At 42.1% G+C, this 24724-nt stretch overlaps 1 protein-coding gene across 1 annotated transcript in view; it reads left to right on the top strand.

The window, feature by feature from the left end:
• Positions 1-24724, top strand: part of grk3 (G protein-coupled receptor kinase 3) — a 188574-nt gene that overhangs the window by 39873 nt on the left and 123977 nt on the right. Inside the window, exon 2 of the mRNA XM_060908817.1 lies at positions 3120-3196. Coding sequence (XP_060764800.1) covers positions 3120-3196 — 77 coding nt within the window. The remainder of the gene's footprint in view (positions 1-3119; positions 3197-24724) is intronic.

Below are 24724 nucleotides of genomic sequence, written 5' to 3'. Positions count from 1 at the left end.
CGCGCACCACCGTCATTAGTCATGCTCAGTGTCCACAGTTTAAAGTGAACATACCTGCTAAATTCTGGCTTGTGTTTAAATACGAAGGATGGACCAATTTCATTGTTGTATTGCTTTCAAGACCTACTAGGTGCAGAATTGAGACCAGTAGCCTTTATCTCTAATTCGTACCCTGACGCTTGGTGCTAAATCTAACTTTTGGCTTTTCGGTCTGTTAATTTGAGTTTTGTTTTGTTTTTTTTCCCTTTTCCTCTTCTCATGAATGGAAAATTAAACTAATGGAAAATGGTTGCTGGTTTATGACCGGGGCACAGACAGAAATGGGGATTTTATAGAACACTGGATTTTCAAATGTTCATAACATTGGGTGGGTTCTCCCCTCCCTCCAGGCACATTTTCACAAGTTTTCAATTCGGATTTTCATAGTCTTTTAATTTGATACGTTACACAGCACTATGACAACTACTTTAAAAAATGGCCCGTCACTGCTACTACTCGGTACAAACTAGGCATGTTTTACAGCCCTCTGGCCCTGATGACCAGTGGTGATTGTGATATTTAAAATATCCAAATTTTAACCGTACAGCCAACTTTCAAGCCTTTTTGCACAGTAGTACAACAATTTGCCATTGGAATATGTAAGTACAAGTTATCATGCACACTTGTGCCAAAAAAGAGCAGCATTTTTTTTTTTTTTTTTTATTATTCCAAGTTGGGAGATGAGCCTGTCGATCTCAGGAGGTGAACAAATATGGAATGATTTGTGTAGGTGTTTTACCGTTAAGCCTTTCTGACAGTGAGTTGGAATTCGGTACAACACTGGTAAGCATTTGCAGAGTTGGTAATAATGTGCCATCCCTGTCTTAAATGTGTGGGTTTTGTCTCCCACCCCCCACCCCCCCCCCCCCCCCAAAAAAAGTATACATTTCTTAGAATTCTCTTTTTGGCCCAATAGCAATGAATAAATCAAATGCTTTGTTTAAAGGAAAAGTGTCCATTATCTGTGGCAGTCACAGGGACTGAATGAGATGGTTGGAGGACCTTACCTGTCTGTCTGCCTGGGTGTGCTCTGCCCATGTGCTAATTCCTTGCATGTGACCTGTCAAGGTTGCCAGATTGGGTTGGTTTAATCCGTGTGCATCAGTTCTGTCACCTACTTTCCCAAAACAACCAAATGTTTTGCATGAAAGATAAGCATGGCAACTATTACTTCAGTTTTTAAACAAGACCAAATTATGTTCTGTCCAATTTCAATCAACAAAAGCAGTAACTGAGGAAATGCCACCAAATCTGGCAACCCTAGTAACTGGGACCTTCCGCAAGGCAGACACATTGTGAAAGCTAGTGAGATAGTCGCACAAGAATGGCAGAGAAAGGGCAGCTACAATATACAGTTAGACCCAACATTATACATGCATCAGACTGCTAAATAAAGCAAGAAAAAGACTGAAGTAGAAAAGGCTACAGTGAAAAGGGAGGGGGGGGGGAGAGACTAGGTTGCTTGACAATCTTATTTTCCAGTTTCAATTTGCAACTTTTATTCTGAGCTATGCTGGATTTTTAAAACCCAGTTTATGGATAATCCTTCTGGTGTTTGCAGAGCAATAACTGATTAAACTACCATTACGAGCTAATATGGCCATATCCATCCATTATCTGTAACTGCTTGTCCTGTGCAGGGTCAAGCTGGAGCCTATCCCAGCCGACTATGGGTGAGGAGGCGGGGTACACCCTGGGCAAGTCGCCAGGTCATCGCAAGGCTGACACATAGAGACAAACAACCATTCACATTCACACCTACGGTCAATTTGGAGCCACCAATTAGCACAACCTGCATGTCTTTGGACTGTGGAGAGTAAACCCACACTGACAGGGAGAACATGCAAACTCCACACAGAAAGGCCCCCGTCGGTCACTGGGCTCGGACCCAGAACCACCTTGCTGTGAGGCAACAGTGCTAAGCACTACACCACCATGCTGCTTTAATATGGCACTGTTTCCTCGTTTAAAGAGAAGTCATGTACTATAAAAAGGTACGTGACACTGACCGTCCAATATTTCCTTTCATTGTTTTCGTGCCTTACATTTTGGTTCAGGGTTGAGCAGTTAAATTCTAATAAGCCCTTTGCCCATACTTTTTCCAAAACATGTTGATAAACATGCAGAAATCTTGTTTCCCTGCCCTTTTGTTTCAAATAAAACTGTACAAAATATATCAAACACTCTGTAGGTGGACTGAGGTTGAAACTGGTACCTTGGTCACTTTCACACATTCTCCTGAGGATTTGGTGTCACCTAATGATTAAAGTATTGATCAAAGCAATCTTGCTACTTTCATCGGTCCAGCATGAGCCATTTTTGGATATGGAGCAGACGCCCCCCCCACCCCCCCGGGTGGCACGGTGGTGTAGTGGTTAGCGCTGTCGCCTCACAGCAAGAAGGTCCGGGTTCGAGCCCCGTGGCCGGCGAGGGCCTTTCTGTGCGGAGTTTGCATGTTCTCCCCGTGTCCGCGTGGGTTTCCTCCGGGTGCTCCAGTTTCCCCCACAGTCCAAAGACATGCAGGTTAGGTTAACTGGTGACTCTAAATTGACTGTAGGTGTGAATGGTTGTCTGTGTCAGCGCTGTGATGACCTGGCGGCTTGTCCAGGGTGTACCTCGCCCATAGTCAGCTGGGATAAAGCGGCTAGAGATAATGAGATGATCCCCCCCCCCCCCCCCCCCCCCCCCCCCATATTTCTTTCCTTTCCATCAAGTCCCACTAAAGATTGTTCTCACAAGCTAGTGTTTTACAGTCTGAATACTTTCTCATAATATAAATCAGCAATCCTTGAATAAATTGATGACTGCGTCTTCCCCCCCCACCTCCCCTTGTTTCACTTCCATTACAGCAATGCTGTTTGAAGTAGAACAACTTCTACAGTTGTACAGCAGTCGAGCTCCTCTAGAGGGCTTCAGTTCAGCTGCCCCAATGTTCAGTGGAGTTGTGCTGATGAGCTCAGGCATGGGGGGGGGAATAAATGAACCCATGAAACTGAGACTGTCTTGTACAACCAATTTCATTGTTTGTGTACCTGTTTGTTAGCTTGATATTTGACACGCTTATGTTCTCCTTTTCCCAGTATTCGGAGTGTGATGCAAAAGTACTTGGAAGAGAGAGATGAGCTCACCTTTGATAAAGTCTTCAACCAGAAGATTGGTAAGTATACATTAACTTGGAACCAACAGTTCATTATTCTAATTTATTTTTGTAAGCTTTAATGTAGAACTCCTACCATTTTGTGTGTGTGTAACTAAGACCAGGCTGTTGACTGTTCATGTATTGAATGGCATCAAGATGAGTTGCCTTGGGAAATTCCAAGATGCAAGAGGGAGGGATGCAAGAGAGTATTTGAATACCCTGTTAAGTGTTTGAGGCACCGTTTTTGAAATTACTGTTTGCATTTAAGTCTTTTTATCGACAGTAAATCGGTGAAAGAGAAGCTGATTGTCTCAGTATTTTGATGCTGAGAGCAGCGCACAGGCTTGGGTGCTCAAATATGAAGCTTGCCAGATAGTTGTGGAGAATGTACATCTTTTTTATTCTTTACACCTTCACTGGATATGAGCAATCCTACACTTTGATTGGCGATTCTACGACTAGGCTATCAACTCTTATACCATGAGTAGAGTAAAACAAAATGGTGGCATTTTGGCATCTGTACTTGTTGCCTTAAGTATTTAGGTGTATTTAGAGGTCCCAAGTACTAAACAGTCCAGGATGTCGTAGTGTCCCAAATCTGTTAACTGGTAGCTGGTTTGCCGAACACTCCCCCCCCCCCCCCCAGTGTAAAAAATACATTTGTGGGTAAATTCAGAACAAGTCTGTCTGTCCATTTTATTTATTTTATTTTTTAACTTTTGTCTAACGTAACCGCAAGCACAGTGGACTTCCCTCTGCATTTACACACGGAGGTGTGCAGAATAAATAAATGCATTTGTATGTAAATTTATATAGAACTTGTGATGTCTGCATGTTTCAGCTTTTGAACATAATGCAATCTGCTGGTATAAAATAGATTTTGAATCCTTTCAGAGAGCTTGTACTGACTGCAGTTGTCTTGATTTCTGCACTAGTGCCAAATATGCCATCCAACTCATGCCATGTTGCATCACTGTTCACTTTGTTAGATGTGAAATAAACTGCAGTCTCCTTTGGAACAGTACACTGCTTGAGACGCAAGTGGGTATTGTATTGACTGACACCCCCCCTCCCCCTCTCCCCCCCAGGCTTTTAGGGTGGAAATTCAGTAAAATTATAAGTAAAATATAAGCCGCCGCGCCCCGCGCCCCCCCCCCCCCCCCCCCCCCCCCATGTTGAACTGGTAAAAAATCAGCTCTAGGTGTTAGCAGAAGCCATGAAATGAACCTTTTGTTTCAAAAATTTCTGGGGGAGCATGCCCCTGAACCCCTCTCTTTGCACCTCACTACACTGGGGGAGGGGTGCTATGCTTTCCAGTTTTTCTTGGGTGAACCCTGTGTGTGCTAACATTCAGTCAAGCTGGCATTCATTAAACATCTTGCAAAATTAAAGGTTTTCAAGTTTTTGTTTAACCTTTGTGTTTGTCTATCAAGCACACAAACGCATGCTACCAGGACGAACACGTAATTGCAGTGGATATGTGATTACATCATCCTTAAGTGTGTGGTCCCCCCCCCCCCCCCCCCCCCCCCAATCTTCTAGCAATTAACTGAATATTAGTTCATCAGGTCTTGAGGATATCTAAATGATAAAATTAGTCAGAATGCACCTCCCCCGTTTTCTTGTTCTGGGGTAGCCTTGAGCATGGGGTGGTTTAGTGCTTTTACTATGACCTTATTCAAGCCCATTCTAAAATTCATATCAAGGTTTTATATTCTTGCGAAGTGCAGTGACTGAAACTGTATATTCTGCCAAAAAAAAAAAGGCTTATGGAGATTTCAGAGACGGGGGGGGTTAATGTGATTGTGTTTCCATCACAGCTTGAGAGTCTGTTGTCGGACATGTCCAAGATTAGAACAAAGACGGCTTCCTCATTTGTATCTCTGTTAGTCACCTTAGAAGCCAAGATCATCTGTGGAATTTTCCAGTACAGGGGATTGTATGTTGTGGCATGATCACTGCTTGAAAACTATCCAGAAGTGCTTTACTAGATGGCGGTCTTTCCTCTGCAGAATAAAAACTGCAACCTTTTTTTTTTTTTTTTAAATACTCTCGACTTAAAGTGCATCAGTTTAATAAAGCGCCATGGGAACACATTCAGCCTGCTCGCCTTGATTAACTTCCTTCTAGGTCTGAATCTCCAGTGAGATTTGTCTGATTTCACTCTTCTCTTCTCTCCCATTTTCTCTCTCAGGCTTGTGTAAGTGCTGTCTTGACAATGCTGCAGTTTACATAAGGGCGTTGAAGTTTTGGTTGTTTTGGTCACGTCTGGACATGTCAGATGTGCAGAGATGGGCTGGCTTATAGACCAAGTTTGTTGTAGATTTTTAATATACTTTTTTCAATTTAATTAGGCATACTGATTTCTTGCAATTGGGGGGGTTTGCACATTCACCACCCATCTTCACTTGGTCTTTCCTTACTCTTTTGTGCTGATGTCATCCTGCGTACAAGAGGCTATAACATGGTTTCACTGAAGCACACCACTTTCATGAGCTAAGATGCTAACATACTGGAGAGCATAGATGGACGCATGTGGCTGTTGCGCCACTGCTTTCAGAAAGCATTTTCCAGCTGATGTGCCCCTGATTTCCTGGGGCAGGTACAACCCAGTTAGATTTAAACATAAAATTAGTTTTATGCCTAAATTAAATCATGCTTTCAGTGGGTGGTAAATTGTACAATTAAATCAGCTGTTTTTCTTGAGTAAATCAGGCACAAGGAGTTATCACAATCTCAAACAGTCCTTCGGTTTTTTCACTTTTTGGGTGACGCGCCTTAAAATACATATTCATCAGTTCTGCAGCTCAACTTGACCTCCATGGAAATCAGAAATGAGTAGTAAAAATTTATTTTCCTACATTTTAGCTGTGTGTGGAGGCCTTTCACATGAAGTTATCCTACAGTGGTGCTTGAAAGTTTGTGAACCCTTTAGAATTTCCTATCTTTCTGCATAAATATGACCTAAAACATATTTTCACACAAGTCCGAAAAGTAGATAAAGAGAACCCAGTTAAACAAATGAGACAAAAATATTATACTTGGTCACTTATTTACTGAGGAAAATGATCCAATATTACATATCTGTGAGTGGCAAAAGTATGTGAACCTCTAGGATTAGCAGTTAATTTGAAGGTGAAATTAGTCAGGTGTTTTCATTCAATGGGATGACAATCAGGTGTGAGTGGGCACCCTGTTTTATTTAAAGAACAGGGATCTATCAAAGTCTGATCTTCACAGCACATGTTTGTGGAAGTGTATCATGGCACGAACAAAGGAGATTTCTGAGGACCTCAGAAAAAGCGTTGTTGATGCTCATCAGGCTGGAAAAGGTTACAAAACCATCTCTAAAGAGTTTGGACTCCACCAATCCACAGTCAGACAGATTGTGTACAAATGGAGGATATTCAAGACCGTTGTTACCCTCCCCAGGAGTGGTCGACCAACAAAGATCACTCCAAGAGCAAGGCGTGTAATAGTCAGCGAGGTCACAAAGGACCCCAAGGTAACTTCTAAGCCCATGTTTACATTAGACCATATCAGCGGATCATCAGATTAACGTTTTTAAAACGATTAGTGTGCACACAGCAGCACCAATACACGATTTGCGTGCACATAGCAACGCCAATACACGGATACGCTCGGCTCCACAGGCATCCTGCGCTCCAAATCACTCCGTCCTGAACAGCGAGTGCCCTCTGGAGGGTGCGCACTCCGGCCCTGCGCAGCTCACACAGCGCGCGAGTGAAGTGCACAAACCACGATTTGGGACTGAGCCGCTGTGTGTGTGATCCTAGCGCATATCACTTACTACTTGCAAGTGGAAGTATGGCAAGCCTAAAGACAATCATAACTACACAATGGGCAGTATTTGCAGTATTTTCATACTTTTATACTCTTTAATGAAAGGTGATACAAGGCGGAAGTCCGCGCCGTTTTTCAGCAGTCGCGTCACATGACCACCACCAGCGAATCAGGAAGGTGGATGTCACAGTGATGTTGTCCAATGAGACGCCAGCTAGAGCTCAGCACAGCGTATCCGCGTATTCTGAATGTTTACACAGCACCGGAGCTGACACGATCTGGATTGAATACGTGGACGCTGGCGGATTCCCGTTTCCCGGCGTTTCCAGGCGTTTTAATGTAAACGGACAGTGCATCCGCGAAGAAAACGAGACAGATACGGTCTAATGTAAACGTAGCCTAAGCAACTGAAGACCTCTCACATTAACATTGGCTAATGTTCATGAGTCCACCATCAGGAGAACACTGAACAACAATGGTGTGCATGGCAGGGTTGCAAGGAGAGAGCCACTGCTCTCCAAAAAGAACATTGCTGCTCATCTGCAGTTTGCTAAAGATCATGTGGACAAGCCAGAAGGCTATTGGAAAATGTTTTATGGACAAATGAGATCAAAATAGAACTTTTTGGTTTCAATGAGAAGCGTTATGTTTGGAGAAAGGAAAGCACTGCATTCCAACATAAGAACCTTATCCCTTCTGTGAAACATGGTGGTGGTAGCATCATGGTTTGGGCCTGTTTTGCTGCATCTGGGCCAGGACGGCTTGCCATCATTGTTGGAACAAGGAATTCTGAATTATACCAGCAAATTCTAAAGGAAAATATCAGGACATCTGTCCATGAACTAAATCTCAAGAAGGTGAGTCATGCAGCAAGACAGCAACCCTAAGCATACAAGTCGTTCTACCAAAGAATGGTTAAAGAAGAATAAAGTGATTGTTTTGGAATTGCCAAGTCAAAGTCCTGACCTTAATCCAATCGAAATGTTGTGGAAGGACCTGAAGTGAGCAGTTCATGTGAGGAAACCCACCAACATCCCAGAGTTGAAGCTGTTCTGTACAGAGGAACGGGCTAAAATTCCTCCAAGCCGGTGTGCAGGACTGATCAACAGTTACCACAAATGTTTAGTTGCAGTTATTGCTGCACAAGGGGGTCACACCAGATACTGAACGCAAAGGTTCACATACTTTTGCCACTCACAGATATGTAATATTGGATCATATTCCTCAATAAATAAATGACCAAGTATAATATTTTTATCTCATTTGTTTAACTGGGTTCTCTTTATCTACTTTTACGACTTGTGTGAAAATCCGATGATGTTTTAGGTCATATTTATGCAGAAATATAGAAAATTCTAAAGGGTTCACAAACTTTCAAGCACCACTGTAACTGTGGGTTTGTTTGTCTGGCCATATTGCAGGGCAAACTTTTTGTTGGACAAGGACCAGTACAAGTGTACGCAAGTGATTGTAAGCCAGATTCAGTTGACATTTACAGATAAACTTGAAGTTCCACACAGAGCGAGAGACCATGCACAGTGGGCAGAATAAATAAATGTTTGTGGGTAAGTTATATGGCTCTGTGAGGCCTGCATGTTTTAGCTTTTGGATGTAATGAGATCTGCTGGTATAAATTTTTAATGGTTTCAGAGAGCTTGTACTGACTAGTGGTCTCGAGTTTCATTATTGACTGGCTGTTTCTTTGTTTGCCTGATGTGGCAGATGCTGCATGAAAAAAATTAAATTTAAAAATCTGAGACATTGGTGAAAGGCCTCGATAGGAGCAGGGAAAATGATCAGGATGCTGAGCTCAAAAACATGACTGCCCCCCCCCCCCCCCCCCCCCCCCCCCCCCCCCCCAAAAAAAAAAAGGACTGTAAACCTCGGTAAAATGTCAGGTCAGTATGAAGGTATAAAAGGGGGAGATGCTGCCTGAGCCTCCTTGGTGGATTAACTGACTAGCAGGGCCACTATAGGCACTACATTTTAAATGTAAGACATTTGCCACTGACTTTTTAGGTCTGTGTGCAATATCAAAAAGTTCATCAGAAGACGTGACAAGGCATCATTTCAGACAGGTTCATTCTATTTCTGGAAATGAAAGGGGTGTGGGTTTTTTTTTAAATTTTTAACACTTTGTTTTTCTTACCTTGACAAAGTAAGATGCAACCCTGCTTTGTTGGATTGGGTATTTCAAGTGCAGCTTGTAGATATTTAATTTTATTTGAAATTTTTATATATATGCGTGCGTATGCAAGCAACATACTTTATGGACTGCCTATGTAGTCAGTTTAACGAGCTGAAGATTTTCTGCAAGGTGGCCGATGGAGGTACTGGAACCCCATGACTGTGTTTAATGGATGGGTACGAATTTATTTGCTGCTGTGGGCACAGTCCAGAATCAAATATCTTGTGGAGGCAAAATAAGGAAGAAGCATAAACAAGTTACCAAGCTTCAATAATCATGACAACTGCCAAGTGTAATGTTATGTAATGCATATGGCCTGTACCACTGTACCTGTTAACATTGCACGGTTCAATGCCACCGTTTTGGAATATCAGATGTTTGTCGTGGGGTTTTTTAACTCCAGTTCTGACTTTTCAATTTCATAATGCAGTCACAGCTTCCATATAGCAGATATGAACACTTGCCTTTTAGTCTTTGCATCAAAATGACTGCAGAAGTGTGTATAATTTTTTTTTCCCCCCCCATGCTGTTGGTTGAGAAACACATATCTCGTCTGGTTTGTAGCCTGAGCATTGCTTGTATGATCCAATGATTTTTCAGCCTGCTTGATCTTGCTATTGTTTCTACCTAAATGACTGCAATACTTCGGCTTCTCTGACAGAAGGGTGTTTACAAATGTAAGTTCAACGTACATGACTCAGAAATGTCAAGTAGTTAAAGGAGCTGAAGTTAGTCAGATGAATCGAGTGCATGTTGGCATGAATCCAAATATATATTCAAGGACAAAATGTCAGTTTTTAAAGAATACCATTCGTACTACATACTGTAGAGAAATGCTATGTGGTTTCATGTTCATGAGTTCAGGCTGTGGTTGTTCTTCTCTTGAGACTTGGAGATTGCTCAAGGTTTAAAGGGATCTTCCAGCAGTTTTGTTCTTAAACTTAAGTATTCAGAGATTTTCAAGTCATTCATTCATTTTTGGAGACCAAATGGTATTTTTGAAAATTATTAAAATACCAGCCGCCGGTTTCACCAAGTTAGACTATGACTAACTTAGACAGCGGGTATAGTCGGGCTTAGCATAGACGTCTAATGGGCCTCCTATAGAAGTGACGGATGTGGTGTGGTGGAAGCTTGGAGCAACTCGGCTGTTTTATATCTTCTGCTTGCATCGTGGTTTTGCTAATAGTTTGAATGGATCATCTAATGAGACATTCATCTCCCACCAAAGAACACTGGATAATCTTGTCTTGGAAGACAACTGTCTCTGTCTGGATTTCAACACTGACTGCACAGCAATATCCCTCTTTCCGGTCAATTCATTTTCCCAGCATCTAAATGAAACTACCATGAAATTTAAAATTTGAGAAATTCAAATGAGTTTCATGCAAAATGTTCTGAGTAATTCTCTTATCTGGAGTATAGTCGACTGTACCTGAAGCTCAATCTAATGCTTGGTCTTTTGATCCATTGGTGAATTATTTATTTTTAGGGCCCGAGCCCTATGGGCGAAGGCCCTATTGTTCTTGTAAGAGTTCACTATTATTATTCTTCTTCCGTCTTCTTCTTCTTCTTCTTCCGTCTTCTTCTTCTTCTTTATTTTTCTCCGCTGTTGGGCCATTTTCGGGGCGCTTGCCATGGGCGAAAACGCACGAAATTTGGCACCAGTTCCGAGAATTGCCACCGCTACTCAGAACCAGAAGCCCAAACTTGGCCGGGGCTCCGGGCCTCTATAGCGCCCCCTAAGTCGTTGTGATTTTGGCCTCCCGCATTAAGGTGCCTGGGTGCCATGTAGTTTGTAGTAGTGGCATGCCACTTGGTACGCTTATGTATCTCACTAAGCCGGACAAAAATGTAATGCCAATGCATTAGCCACGCCCAACAGGAAGTGAGGTAATTTCACTTTTGTGCGAAATGCATGGCCACGAAGACGGCGCAACTCCTCCTAGACCGTTCATAGGAATGTCACCAAAATTGATACACATCATCTACAGACATGGCTGACAAAAGTTACTAAATACGTTTCACGTAGGATAAACCGTTCAGAAGTTGTACGTCAATAAATTTTCGATGCAAAATTTTACATGCTTAAAAATTCATAACAAATCTTCTGATGGCTCAAAACTGCTCATACTTCACACGCAAATCACTCATTGGGGTTCTGACATGTTACCCAATTTCTGTGATATTTCGCCACTGGGGGCGCTATTTTTGGGCAAAAATTCCAATCTTTCCTCAAATTTGGTCAAACTTCACGGCCACCCTCTTCCTTCCTCCCATGTCATGTATACCACGTTTTGGAAATTTTCGTCCATGGGGGGCGCTGTTTTTGGCCGACGCAATTGCTCCAAAACGGGTTTTTGGTAAATAATTCCATAATGCTTTTCCTTCACACCACTACTTTGTGACAGTACGTTGCTGTTGTAGACACTTATTTTTCCAACTCATAATCGCTCATGTACAGCATAGCGCCACCTACTGACATGGGAAAAACCAAAAAATTTATTCTTCAAAAATCTATATCTCATCTTCTATTTACTCAATTGTCATCAAACTTCATACGCAAACTCTTCATACCTCACCTGACGTCTACGCCAAATTTTGTGCACTTTCGCCCCTGGGGGTGCTGGTTATGGCAAAAATGATATTGCAGCTTCTGATTTGTCAAACTTGCCAAGCAAACTCTTTACAAGACCCTTATTGGGGCGCTTGCCATGGTCGACAACGCACGAAATTTGGCTCCTTTTTCTTAGACTGCCACCGCTACTGAGAACCAGAAGCCCAGATCCAGGCGGGCCTCAGGGCCTCTATAGCGCCCCCTAACTCGTTGTGATTTTGGCCTCCTGCATTAAGGTGCCTGGTTGCCATGTAGTTTGTAGTAGTGGCATGCCATTTGGTACGCATATGTATCTCACTATGCCGGACAAAAATGTAATGCCAATGCATTAGCCACGCCCAACAGGAAGTGAGGTAATTTCACTTTTGTGCGAAATGCATGGCCACGAAGACGGCGCAACTCCTCCTAGACCGTTCATAGGAATGTCACCAAAATTGATACACATCATCTACAGACATGGCTGACAAAAGTTACTAAATAGTTTTCACGTTGCATAAACCCTTCAGAAGTTATACGTCAATCAATTTTCAATGCAACATTTTACATGCTTAAAAATTCATAACAAATCTTCTACTTGCTCAAAACTGCTCATACTTCACACGCAGATCACTCATTGGGCTTCTGACATGTTACCCACTGTCTGTGATATTTCGCCACTGGGGGCGCTATTTTTGGGCAAAAAATCCAATCTTTCCTCAAATTTGGTCAAACTTCACGCCCACCCTCTTACTACCTCCCATGTCATGTATACCACGTTTTGGGAATTTTTGTCCATGGGGGGCGCTGTTTTTGGCCGACGCAATTGCTCCAAAACGGGTTTTTGGTAAATAATTCCATAATGCTTTTCCTTCACACCACTACCTTGTGATAGTGCGTTGCTGTTGTAGACACTTATTTTTCCAACTCATAATCGCTCATGTACAGCATAGCGCCACCTACTGACATGGGAAAAACCAAAAATTTTATTCTTCAAAAATCTATATCTCATCTTCTATTTACTCAATTGTCATCAAACTTCATACGCAAACTCTTCATAGCTCACCTGACATGTACGCCAAATTTTGTGCACTTTCGCCCCTGGGGGTGCTGGTTATGGCAGAAATTATATTGCAGCTTCTGATTTGTCAAACTTGGCAAGCAAACTCTTTACAAGACCCTTATTGGGGCACTATTATTATTAGGGCTCGAGCACCGTACAGTGCGAGATCCTGTCGTTGCCATGTGTCCAATTCTGTGCTTTGTCGCCATTGCGGGAGTAATGTCTCTTGCCGAAGAAGCTGTGGAAGGTATTTCGCGGGGACGCATGCCCCCGCCCCCCTTGGCCGCTGGCGCGAGGGCCCGTCGAGGCCGCTTGCGGCTTTAATTTTTCTTTGTTACCCGTATTTTCTTCCTGTATACATCGAAGAGCCTACAACGCATTGGAATACAGATTACTACAAAATCATGGTAGAAGAAAGTTGAAACTAACTTCCCAGTGTTGAGTGGCAACAACACCGCATCGGCAGACTTTTGTAGTTGAACGATGGGCGAATATTGTTGGCATGGCATCGTCTCTTTAGCGCTTTTTTTTTTTCTTATTCTGGAAGCCCCCATTAATCTTGCTTTTTAATTCTGTCAATTTATCAAAACCAGATGATTCAAAATGCTCGGAGCATAAGTAGGGCACTGCAGGCAGATTGCTTTGAAGTCTTCTAATGGCATGAATCCATTTCTTGCGAATAGTCAGATGATTCTGGCCAGGTAAACAGTGAAAAGATCTCGTTCTTTTTAGCATTATTTTGGCATTGGTATGTTGTGCAATGAGGCATAGGCTACTTATTTAAAAACCTATACATTCAGTAAAGATGCTTGTAAAACCACGTTGTAAGCAGAGGATATAAACAGCGGAGTTGTTCCAAGCTTCCATCACATCACCTTCTGTGGGAGGCCCATCTGGTATTTTAATAACTTTTTCTAGAATACTATTTCGTCTCCAAAAATGTTGTCTGAAATCTGAGTACTTAAGTTTAAGAGCAAATCCACTGGAGGATCCCTTTAAACCGTGACTATATACGTGACTGGAAGAGGCTTTGTGATGCCAGAGCTGGCGTCACAAAAATTGTCATGGTATTGGTTTTTCACAGCATTTTGTAAAAATGCTTTTTTTTTTTTTTTTTTTTTTTAATTTAAAAAATAGAATATAAGGATATATAAATGGACGAAAATAAGGTTTGAGCTCCAAATAAAGCTTGGTGATGGAGCCAAAAAGTTGTGTAGTGTAGAGGATTAATAGTATCGTTTCTTGTTTGGGCTTCTTACTTTAGCATTCATTATGAAGTTTAGTACACAGCCCTGATTTTTCTCTAAATGTGGATTGACACAGGCAGTCATAGCCATGAGATTATTTAGTACAGGGCAGGCTTGTAGTACTCGAGTCCAGGACTTGTGCCCTAATTTTAAGGACTCCTGCATGAACTGCATTTGCACTCGTAACTTGGAGATGAGGACCCCCCCCCCCCCCCCCCCCCCCCCCTTACTTTTGTAACTTGCCACAATAATTTGCCATAAGATTTTATATTTATGTTCATTTTTGGGCTAATTTCATGCAGGAGAATGCACATTCACCTGTTCATACGTCATGTTCAGGAACAGACTAACATTAATGGCACTAAAATGCCTGGACAGAAGCCCCTAGGATTGTTTGCTTTGCTTATACAGACTTGTGCAGTGGGGGCGAAAAATGCACTGCTATGTGTTCCATATGTAGAAGAACTATCGAGGAGACTACAGGGACAACCTCTAACTTCAGCTGTCATTTGGCAAGACTCCACCCAGAGAAGGAAGTGTTCATTGCCCTGTTGATAGCGGGGCTTGCTGAGCAATGAACTAGCTAGTGTTAACCCTCAGTTTGTCCCCTTGATAGCGGGGCTTATGTCGGACTTGACTCTGATCAGGAACGGACTCTACTCAATTTTTTTTTTTTAATGACTTGGAGTTGATTCGGACTTGAACACTGGGTTTTGAGACTGGACTCGAGGTTTAGTGATTCAACTAATAACACTGGTCTCATTCTCATCTCATTATCTCTAGCCGCTTTTATCCTGTTCTACAGGGTCACAGGCAAGCTGGAGCCTATCCCAGCTGACTATGGGCGAGAGGTGGGGTACACCCTGGACAAGTCGCCAAGTCATCACAGGGCTCTAGAACACTGGTACAGGGTGAATTTCTGAACTTTTGCATCCAGCAGCTTTAATGAGAGGTATAAACGGGTGATTTTTTTTTTTAAATGTCGAGGAATTTGTTGCGATGGGAAAACCATAATATAGGCACGTGTCTGTTCTGGTGATGTAAATACTGTATGAATTCAGAATTAAAAATGAGAAGGTTAAATAAAATGCAATGAGTATACTGATGCATATGTTAGAATTTAGTTGTGTATGTGTAAAGAAATGCACTGCTCGTTTTCAGTTGGCTTTATGCAAATTGCACATATTAACCGACGTGTGTGTGTGTGTGTGTGTGTGTGTGTGTGTGTGTGTGTACACTTTGGCTTCCTGGTAAGTTATAACACTAACCTGGCACTCGTTAGCCATAAGAGCACCACACATTAGCACTCGTGTCAGCATGTCTGTATCACTTTCTTCTGTGTCACAGTAGTATCAGAAGAAAATATAAAGCTACATGTGAGCACAGCCCCCTCTGCTGCATTTAGGGAGCCTCTCCTTGCTGGTTTAAGTCCTGGCTTTAAAAAAAACAAAAAATCACTGGGGCAAATGGCAAGTGTAATCCTGCAGATAGGAGACTACTCCATGGTGGTGAACACAGCATTCGGAAGCACATCTAGGGCTACAAAGAGAAATGTGACTGACAACACAACTAATCGAGCAAAACGTAAAATAAAAAGGCCTGTCATTTAGATATGCCATTTGAGACATGCTACTGAAAGCTTGGCTAAAGAGCAAAAGTTTAATTAGCCAAGTTTCATTGCCATAGTTATGTTGTAATGCACAGCTTTTATTTCATTATATGCTATTTAGATCTGAATAATGCACATTGCACAAACATCAGTTTTTAATTATTGTCCTTTTTATAATGGCACGAACAATAGATGTCAGAAAAGCAGCTGTACAGAAATGTATAAATTCTGACTGTACATCTTAAATTTATCAATTCCTATATCTGTTTATCTCTAATGAGCAAGCCTGAGGTAGTGATGGCAAGGAAGAACTCCAAGCCAACATGAAGGAACTTTGAGACGAACCGGACTTGAAAGGGAACCCATCCTCATTTGGGTGATCAGTGTGTGAGATTTTTTTGTTTATTTAAAAAAAAAAACTCTTCTGTAACTGTGCTATATGGTCAAAAAGTACAATTGTGTAACCGGGAAGTTCATTATAGGTTACTTTTGACATGAAGTCAATTTTGTCGAAGTTACCAACTGTTCATTGATGGAGACTTGAATGCAAAACTGTTCATCGCAACTGCAGTCCTGAGCCTTTATAGAAAACTGTTTGTATTCACTGTCCAGAGCCGCCTTCTAAGTGTATCTTTAGGCTGTCCATATGGGGCCATCCTCCAGAGGAATGAAGTGATGGGAACTCCAGCTAGAAGTAGCGCATCAGGATGGATTAGGGCTGCATGTATGAAGCGATCCTTGCAGGATGAGTTCCAGTGAATGTGGAAAGAATAAAATGATTTATTCCACTTAATCTCGTCATACATGGCTTATAGCCAGCTCGGCGCTACGCGCCTAGTCAGTTATCCACTCGTACGACTCGATTTCGTGGAATACAGTGCCTTGAAAAAGTATTCATATCCCTTGAACTTTTTCACATTTTTCCACCTTACAACCATGAACTTAAGCTTTTGTTATTTTGAGAGTTTGTGTGATGGACCAACACAGAGTAGCACATAATTGTGAAGTGAAACAAAAATGATAAATGGTCTTCAAAATTTTAAATAAAAATCTGAAATGTGGTGTGCATTATTCATCCCCCTGTACTCCTGATACCTCTAAATACAATCCAGTGCAATCAATTGCCTTCAGAAGTCATCTAATTAGTTGAGTCCTACTGTGTGTAATTTACTCTCAGCATAAATATACTTGTTCTGTGGAGGCCTCAGTAGTTTGTTAGAGAACATTGAAGAACAAACAGCATCATGAAGACCAAAGAACTCACCAGGCAGGTCAGGGATAAAGTTCTGGAGAAGTTTAAAGCAGGGTTGGGTTATAAAAAAAAAAAATCAAGAAGCACTGTTCAATCCATTGTTCAAAAATGGAAAAAGTATGGCACAACTGCAAACCTACCAAGACATGGCCGTCCACCTAAACTGACAGCGAGCAAGGAGGGCACTGGTCAGAGAAGCATCCAAGAGGCCCATGATCACTCTGGAGGAGCTGCAGAAATCCACAGCTCAGGTGGGAGAATCTGTGCACAGGACAACTATAAGCAGTACACGCCACAAATCTGGCCTTTTTGGAAGAGTGGCAAGAAGAAAGCCATTGTTGAAAGACAGGCATAAGAAGTCCTGTTTGCCAGAAGCCATGTAGGGGACACAGCAAACATGTGGAAGAAGGTGCTTTGGTCAGACGAGACCAAAGTTGAACTTTTTGGCCTAAATGCAAAGCGCTGTGTGTGGTGGAAAACTAACACTGCTCATCACCCTGCACACACCATCCCCACTGTGAAACATGGTGGTGGCAGCATCATGCTATGGGAATGCTTTTCTTCAGCAGGGACAGGGAAGCTGGTCAGAGTTGATGGGAAGATGGATGGAGCTAAATACAGGGCAATCCTGGAAGAAAACCTGTTGGAGGCTGCAAAAGACTTGAGACTGGGAAGGAGATTCACCTTCCGGCAGGACAATGACCCTAAACATACAGCCAGAGCTACAATGGAATGGTTTAGATCAAAGAATATTCATGTATTAGAATGGCCCAGTCAAAGTCCAGACCTAAATCCCGTTGAGCATCTGTGGCAAGACTTGAAAATTGCTGTTCACAGACGCTCTCCATCCAATCTGGCTGAGCTTGAGCTATTTTGCAAAGAAGAATGGGCAAAAATTTCAGTGTCAAGATGTGCAAAGCTGGTAGAGACATACCACAAAAGACTTGCAGTTGTAACTGCAGCAAAAGGTGGCTCTACAAAGTATTGACGCAGGGGGGGCTGAATACTAATGCACATTATTTTTCAGATTTTTATTTGTTTAAAATTTTGAAGACCATTTATCATTTTCGTTTCACTTCACAATTATGTGCTACTGTGTTGGTCCATCACATAAAATCTCAATTTTAAAACAACTTAAGTTCGTGGTTGTAAGGTGGAAAAATGTGGAAAAGTTCAAGGGGTATGAATACTTTTTCAAGGCACTGTAACAGTTACATATCTATGTGAGCTTAAAATGAATGACTGAAGTCAATCACACTGAGGTCTTTTACTGCTGCACATGAAGAAACAAAGGCCATCCAGAGTTAGTGTAATCTGAAAACTTGCTTCTAGCTGCATGTGGTCCTAGTACAAGTACTTCTGTCTTATCAGAATTGAGTAGAAGGAAGTTAGTAAGTATCCAGTGTTTAGTGTTCTTGACACATTGCTCAATTTTATTAAGCTAGTGTTTCTCATCTGGCTTTGCTGAAACATGCAGAACTGTGTGTCATCAGCATAACAATGGAAGCGTGTACCATGCTTAAGAATATTACCCAGAGGCTGGAGAATGAATATAAATAAAGCTGTGTATATACACATGCATGCACGCACATGCGCGCACACATGGATAGATTGGTAAGAAAAAAAGCAATGGGCTTAAAACAGAACCTTGTAGAACACCAAACTTCACCTTACAGGGCTCTACATTAACTTTTGAAACCACTTGTCCTGTCGGGCAAGTTGAAAGGCAATTTACTTTTCCGAATGTGAAGTTGACTTGTTCGAAGAAATATTTGAGGAAAAAAAACACAAACTATTTTTGTAACCCAACAATCTTTATGGCATTTGTTTCCGAATTCACAATATATGCATGATTATCTATGAATCAAAAGTAATTACTACTTGATGTACTGAGGCAAAAGTTCAAAAATATAGTACAACACTGATACCATAATTCACCAATTATTATGAAGTTCAGAAGCAATATATTCCAATAGAGTAGAAATCTCATCTCATTATCTCTAGCCGCTTTATCCTGTTCTACAGGGTCGCAGGCAAGCTGGAGCCTATCCCAGCTGACTACGGGCGAAAGGCGGGGTACACCCTGGACAAGTCGCCAGGTCATCACAGGGCTGACACAGACAACCATTCACACTCACATTCACACCTACGGTCAATTTAGAGTCACCAGTTAACCTAACCTGCATGTCTTTGGACTGTGGGGGAAACCGGAGCACCCGAAGGAAACCCACGCGGACACGGGGAGAACATGCAAACTCCGCACAGAAAGGCCCTCGCCGGCCACGGGGCTCGAACCCAGACCTTCTTGCTGTGAGGCGACAGCGCTAACTACTACACCACCGTGCCGCCCTTGGAGTAGAAATTATGAACATAAAATTTTAAGAACAAAATAACTATACTATGAGATCCAGAAACACTAACCATTTATATACTGTATACACAGATCAGTACTCTGCAGTTCAGTAACAAATATCACAAAAAGTAACCTTATCATAAAATTTACGACTTGATGAGATCACTAGTTTGGACAAGAGAAACAAGGAACAGTGCTACAAATAAAAACTGATAACAAAATTGACTAATACTGTAGATCACTAAATCTAGTTATCAAATGACAAGATATTATGAAAACCTCCACGCCTCTATTGACTCACAAGAAATCATTTCACCAGAATTACTTTAACACAAATCTATTCACTGCAGAAAAAAATTGGACTCCATCAATTTATTTGAGAAATTGAAAACCAGAAAATTAAAATTGTATTTTCATTTTTAAATTATTAACTTTGAATTTGTGTTCTCCACTGATTGTCATATTCTGTGTGGCTCCTGCATGGTATTTAATGGTTAAAAATAATAATAATTTAAAATCCATGATTGCATCTAAATTTTAGAGCCCTATGTTTCAAATCCCTAAACTCCCGTTACTAATTAGTTAATTAATACAGCTGGTAACCTAATTAGCAGCCATTTGACAGCTTGGTATTTCATAGATAACGTTCCCCATTCCTACCTCACTCCCTGTCAATCCACACGCATGCAGGCGCACATTCCAAGCCCAGCACACCCCGCCACACGCTCGGCTATATAATGAACACCATCAACAATTCAAAGACTTGGAAATTACCACATACTCAACGTAAATATACAGTTGAATAATGATCCCGCCAACAGAAATGTCAACAAATCCACGTGTATGACACGATTAAAACCAATCATAAACGACCGTTTACTTTTCAGCTCAAATACACGAAGCGGTATTGGCCGGTTTCGCAAGTGGAATATTGTGCATGCGCACATCGCTCTTTCCGAATAAAAACATCCGGCGATTCATCGAAACAGTGTCGAGTGAGATGCTTCGGAAATCATGTGAATAAATTGATAAATTTGATATGTAACCCGAATATCGGCGTATTTTGGCACTTGTCCGATCGGGCAAGTAACCGAGATGATGAACTTGTCCGACATGAAGTATCACTTGTCCCGGACAAGCGTTAATGTCGATCCCTGCCTTAGTATGCAGAAGGTAGTCACCATCTACAAACTGATCACGATCGGTTAACTTGGGTCCTCCCCACAATTTTCTCCCTAATTTACGGCCAGTTTCCACCTACCACGTAGGTCTCTGCTATTACACGACCGCTACCAACCAGAGCGGGCAAAGATCATCACATACTTTCTTCAAGGTACATGATGCCAGCTGACAGCATCTTTTCAGATTGCTTTTGTGACAGTTTTGGGGCGGTGTAACACATGCTGAAGTCTGATCTTCTGTGAGATCACAGATCCCTCTTTGCTGTAATTGACATGAGAGTATGCTACCCCTGAGAGCACAAGCCAGATTTGTTCTCTTGAGCTCCTGGCCACAGGTTGCTGTGGCATCATAGGGATTTGAACTAGCGATCTCTGAGCGATTGGGTGAATGTCACTTGGGAGCTTTAATCAGGAGTTTGATTACTGCTACTTTTAAAGGATTTAGGTCCGTAGCCAGTGTTAAGGGAATACTTGAGTTCGTTTTTTAAGAGGTTCAGTTGCTTCTGGTAGTATTTTTGAAGAAATGTGTAGGTAAGGAATCTATTCCACAAGATGAATTTTTGGTGAAATTACAAGTTTAATTTTGTCACTGAAAAAATTCTTGAAATTGCCGTGACTACATTTTGAACGTGTGCATTTTTCTGCGGTGGTCAACTCCACTGCTTCAATACCGTGCCAGTTTGCTTTGATAAAACGGTGTGGACGACAGCCATTTGCAAAACCAGGAACCATCAACCAATCACATCTGCTGACAAACGGCATGAGCCCGCCCCCAAACTGTCAAAACTCAAGCACGGAGAGCAGCTGAAGGTAATCCACTTGGTATACAAGGACTGCTATCAAATCAGGAAGGAAATGTTATTTGACAAGGAGGGGGAAAAGTTTGAGCATGATATCATAAACATGTACGCATTTCCTCTTTCTGTGCTCACGAATTCCACATTCCTACTCTTGTAGGATATTTTCACATGCGAAATGTGAACTTGCGAGTGTGTATATTTTTCACCTTGTTTTAGCGTCCTCTAGTTTTTACGTTAATGTACCGTCGTAATTTTTCCTGCATCTTAAATATATAGATGGACCAGTCTGTTGTCAAATTTTTGACTTGTGTATGGTTAAGCTCCTGTTTACCCTGCCTTCAGATGTCCTGAGGAGAACCTGGGTGGAGCAAAAGCCAATGCAGACCATCAGTTGATCAAACAGTCAAACTGAACACTTTTTTTTTTTTTTTTGTCTGTTTGGAACGGCTTCCCTTCCAGCACACCGATCTTCAGTGTTAGTCAGGCAAAGTTTCTCCCTTTTTTTTTTTTTTTTCCCCCAATTTAAATAATTGAAGCATTTTAAGCAGCATTTTTGCAACATCAAATGCAATATCCTTGGTTTTATTTCCAAAGTACTTATTTGAATTTCAAATAGCATTTCATTATTCATGCCTGTCAAATCCGCACCAAGTTGCTTCCAGAGAAAAGGCCTTTGCACACTGGATACGACACACAATTGAGATGTTTAAAAAAAAAAAGGGGGGGGGGGGGGCAAAAAATGTGTACAAAATCCTTGCGCATGGAGTCCAATGCAATTTAAAAAAAAATTTCTCCTATTTCATACTGGGTTTGCATCATGACTGTCAGCAGTGTCCTGAATACATGGAATAGTCTAGTTGTGATGAAAAGGCACTATAATTCTTGACATGCTCTCAAGACAGAGAATGTTTTGAGTACGCCCGTTGCTGGAATGGAGACAATAACAGGTGAGCGTTTCATCATCTCATGCAAGAGAGACAGGATTTTGGGCAACCAGAAAGCAAGCAGTGCTCAGTGTTATGTACCCCTTTGTCTTCTCTTATTTAGCTCTAAAGCAAATTACGAGCTAAATAACTTGATGCCGATTTGGCTCGCGGAATCTGTTAGGGTGTGAGATTAGTTGGATGTTGGCTGATCAGAGAAGTTATTTACATATTTAAATTTAAAGGCACACCCCTAAAACCAGTCTGTAGGGTTATGATGCCCTGCTAAATGAGGCATGAGGAAAAAGAATGGAGTTTTTTCAGTTAAAATAAATAAGCCTTGCAAACTTTACAAAAACATCTCCAAGATATAATTTAAATGGATATGGCATGTCCCCTTAACAGTCTCAACCAAGTTTATAAAAATGATCGTGGTCTTGGGAACATGAGACGCGTACTGGCTTTTGTCCGTTAGAGCTATTATTTAGATCATACCATTTTTGAAATTACTGTTCTCTGACTCTTGTCTGGGCAGCACGGTGGTGTAGTGGTTAGCATGGTCACCTCATAGCAAGAAGGTTCTGGGTTCAAACCTCATGGCTGATGAGGGGCCTTTCTGTGTGGAGTTTGGATGTTCTCTCGGTGTCTGCGTGGGTTTCCCCACAGTCCAAAGACATGCAGGTTAGGCTCATTGGTGGCTCTAAATTGACCGTAGGTGTGAATGTGAGTAGTTGTCTGTGTCAGCCCTGCAATGACCTGGCGACTTGTCCAGGGTGCACCCCACCCCTCGCCCATAGTCAGCTGGGAATAGGCTCCAGCTTGCCCATGACCCTGCACAGGATGAGCAGTTATGGATAATGGATGGCTGGATGATTTGTCTCTTATCGTGTGTGTGGGTGCTTGTTGGCTGTGTTCCAAATTGCACCAAAGTGCGCTACAGAGTATGTGATGATGGTTTGTGCTATGTAGTGCACTCTATGGTCAGCATGTAGTGGCTTGGAATTTGGCCATTGACTCAAATCCTTCGCTCTTGGATTGCACAGATTTCGTTGGCTGAGCACGTCCGGATAGGACAGCGTCTGGGTCTGGATCCAGACCGTGGTCCGCCAATTAGTAACCTCAGCCCTACACCCATGTTAGTGTTGATATGATCATCTTGGAGACGGGCAACCAACACCTACTAGCAGTGCATGTGGCTCCTGCAGCAAGTCATGCCAGTACCTTTCTAGAAAATTGGCATGCATCTTTTTTCCCTCAGCTGTTAGCGTTAGCTGGTGCTAAATGGCCAAAGGAACCTGCAGCATAAATTTATTTTTTAAATACTTAAATTTCCATTGTTTGAAGTTTTGCCATGGTTGTTTATCTCCTCTTTTTTTTTTTTTTTTTTTAGGAACCATTTTGTTGCCAGTCCTGGGTTGTCCTGGTCCAGGTTGAAAAAGCAGTCAGACACACTGGTTACCACTCACAAACAGGTTTTTGCCAACTATAGCTGGGACGTTGCCATCGAAAATAAATTCGGTCCACTTGGCTCTTTTGTCTTCTTAAGCTGAACGTCGATGTAAGGATGTGTGCTGCTCTGTGCAGCTGACAAAAGAGCTGTTCTTATGCTTGGCTCGCTTCGACATAATGCTATTTGGTCCAGCCATTGCAAGAAAAAAAAAATTGTGTATCCTTCACAAAGGCAGTTTCCAAGCAGTTGGTGGAGATACTCAGATGAGGGGGTGGTGTAATTCTAATGAGCTTGTAGAACAAGAAAAAGGAGCCAAATCTGAACGCCTTGTGGAGGCACACTTTCTGAAATGGGCAGCTCAAATGAAACGGACTGGGTTGTCTTAGTTCCAAGTTTGTGGGTTAGTAGGCACACCATATACCCAACTGTGTGCACACAAGAAGTGAAATGTGAAAGGTGTGTCTCCTCCTCCTAAAAAAAAAAAGTTTAAGACTGGAAGTGATCCATAAGGTTTGGTCAAACTATGTCACAAGCTTGCTGCTGATGGGCAAATGTAATCAAAAGAATCCTTTTTCCTTGCACAAGTTTGTTGGTCATAATTATAGAGAAACAGCGTCAACATTGAACGTACAATGAAAGCGTGACTCTCTGGACAATATCAGCCTGTTCTATGACACGGGAACATAGGCAGCAGTTAAAATTCATGAATCTACTGCAGATTAGGGGAATGTGAAACCCTTTAGAACTTTGTCACTACTGCAGTGCATCTCTTCTAATCGTGGACTGTCAATACCGATATTTATAAATGAGTGAATGATGCAGAAGGCAGCACGGTGGTGGTGTGGTTGGCACTGTTGCCTCACAGCAAGAAGGTTCTGTGTTCGAGCCCAGTGGCTGACGAGGGCCTTTCTGTGTGGAGTTTGCATATTCTCTCTGTGTCTGTGTGGGTTTCTTCCAGGTGCTCCAGTTCCCCCCCCCCCCCAGTCCAAAGACATGCAGATTAGGCTAATTGGTTGCTCTAAATTGGCCGTAGGTGTGAATGAGTGTGTGAAATGGTTGTTGGTCTGTATCAGCCCTGCGATG

Source organism: Neoarius graeffei, chromosome 25 (assembly GCF_027579695.1).
Source record: "Neoarius graeffei isolate fNeoGra1 chromosome 25, fNeoGra1.pri, whole genome shotgun sequence".
Taxonomy (NCBI): domain Eukaryota; kingdom Metazoa; phylum Chordata; class Actinopteri; order Siluriformes; family Ariidae; genus Neoarius; species Neoarius graeffei.
Note: the sequence above shows the minus strand (reverse complement) of the source record. Positions and strands in the feature narration are given on the sequence as shown.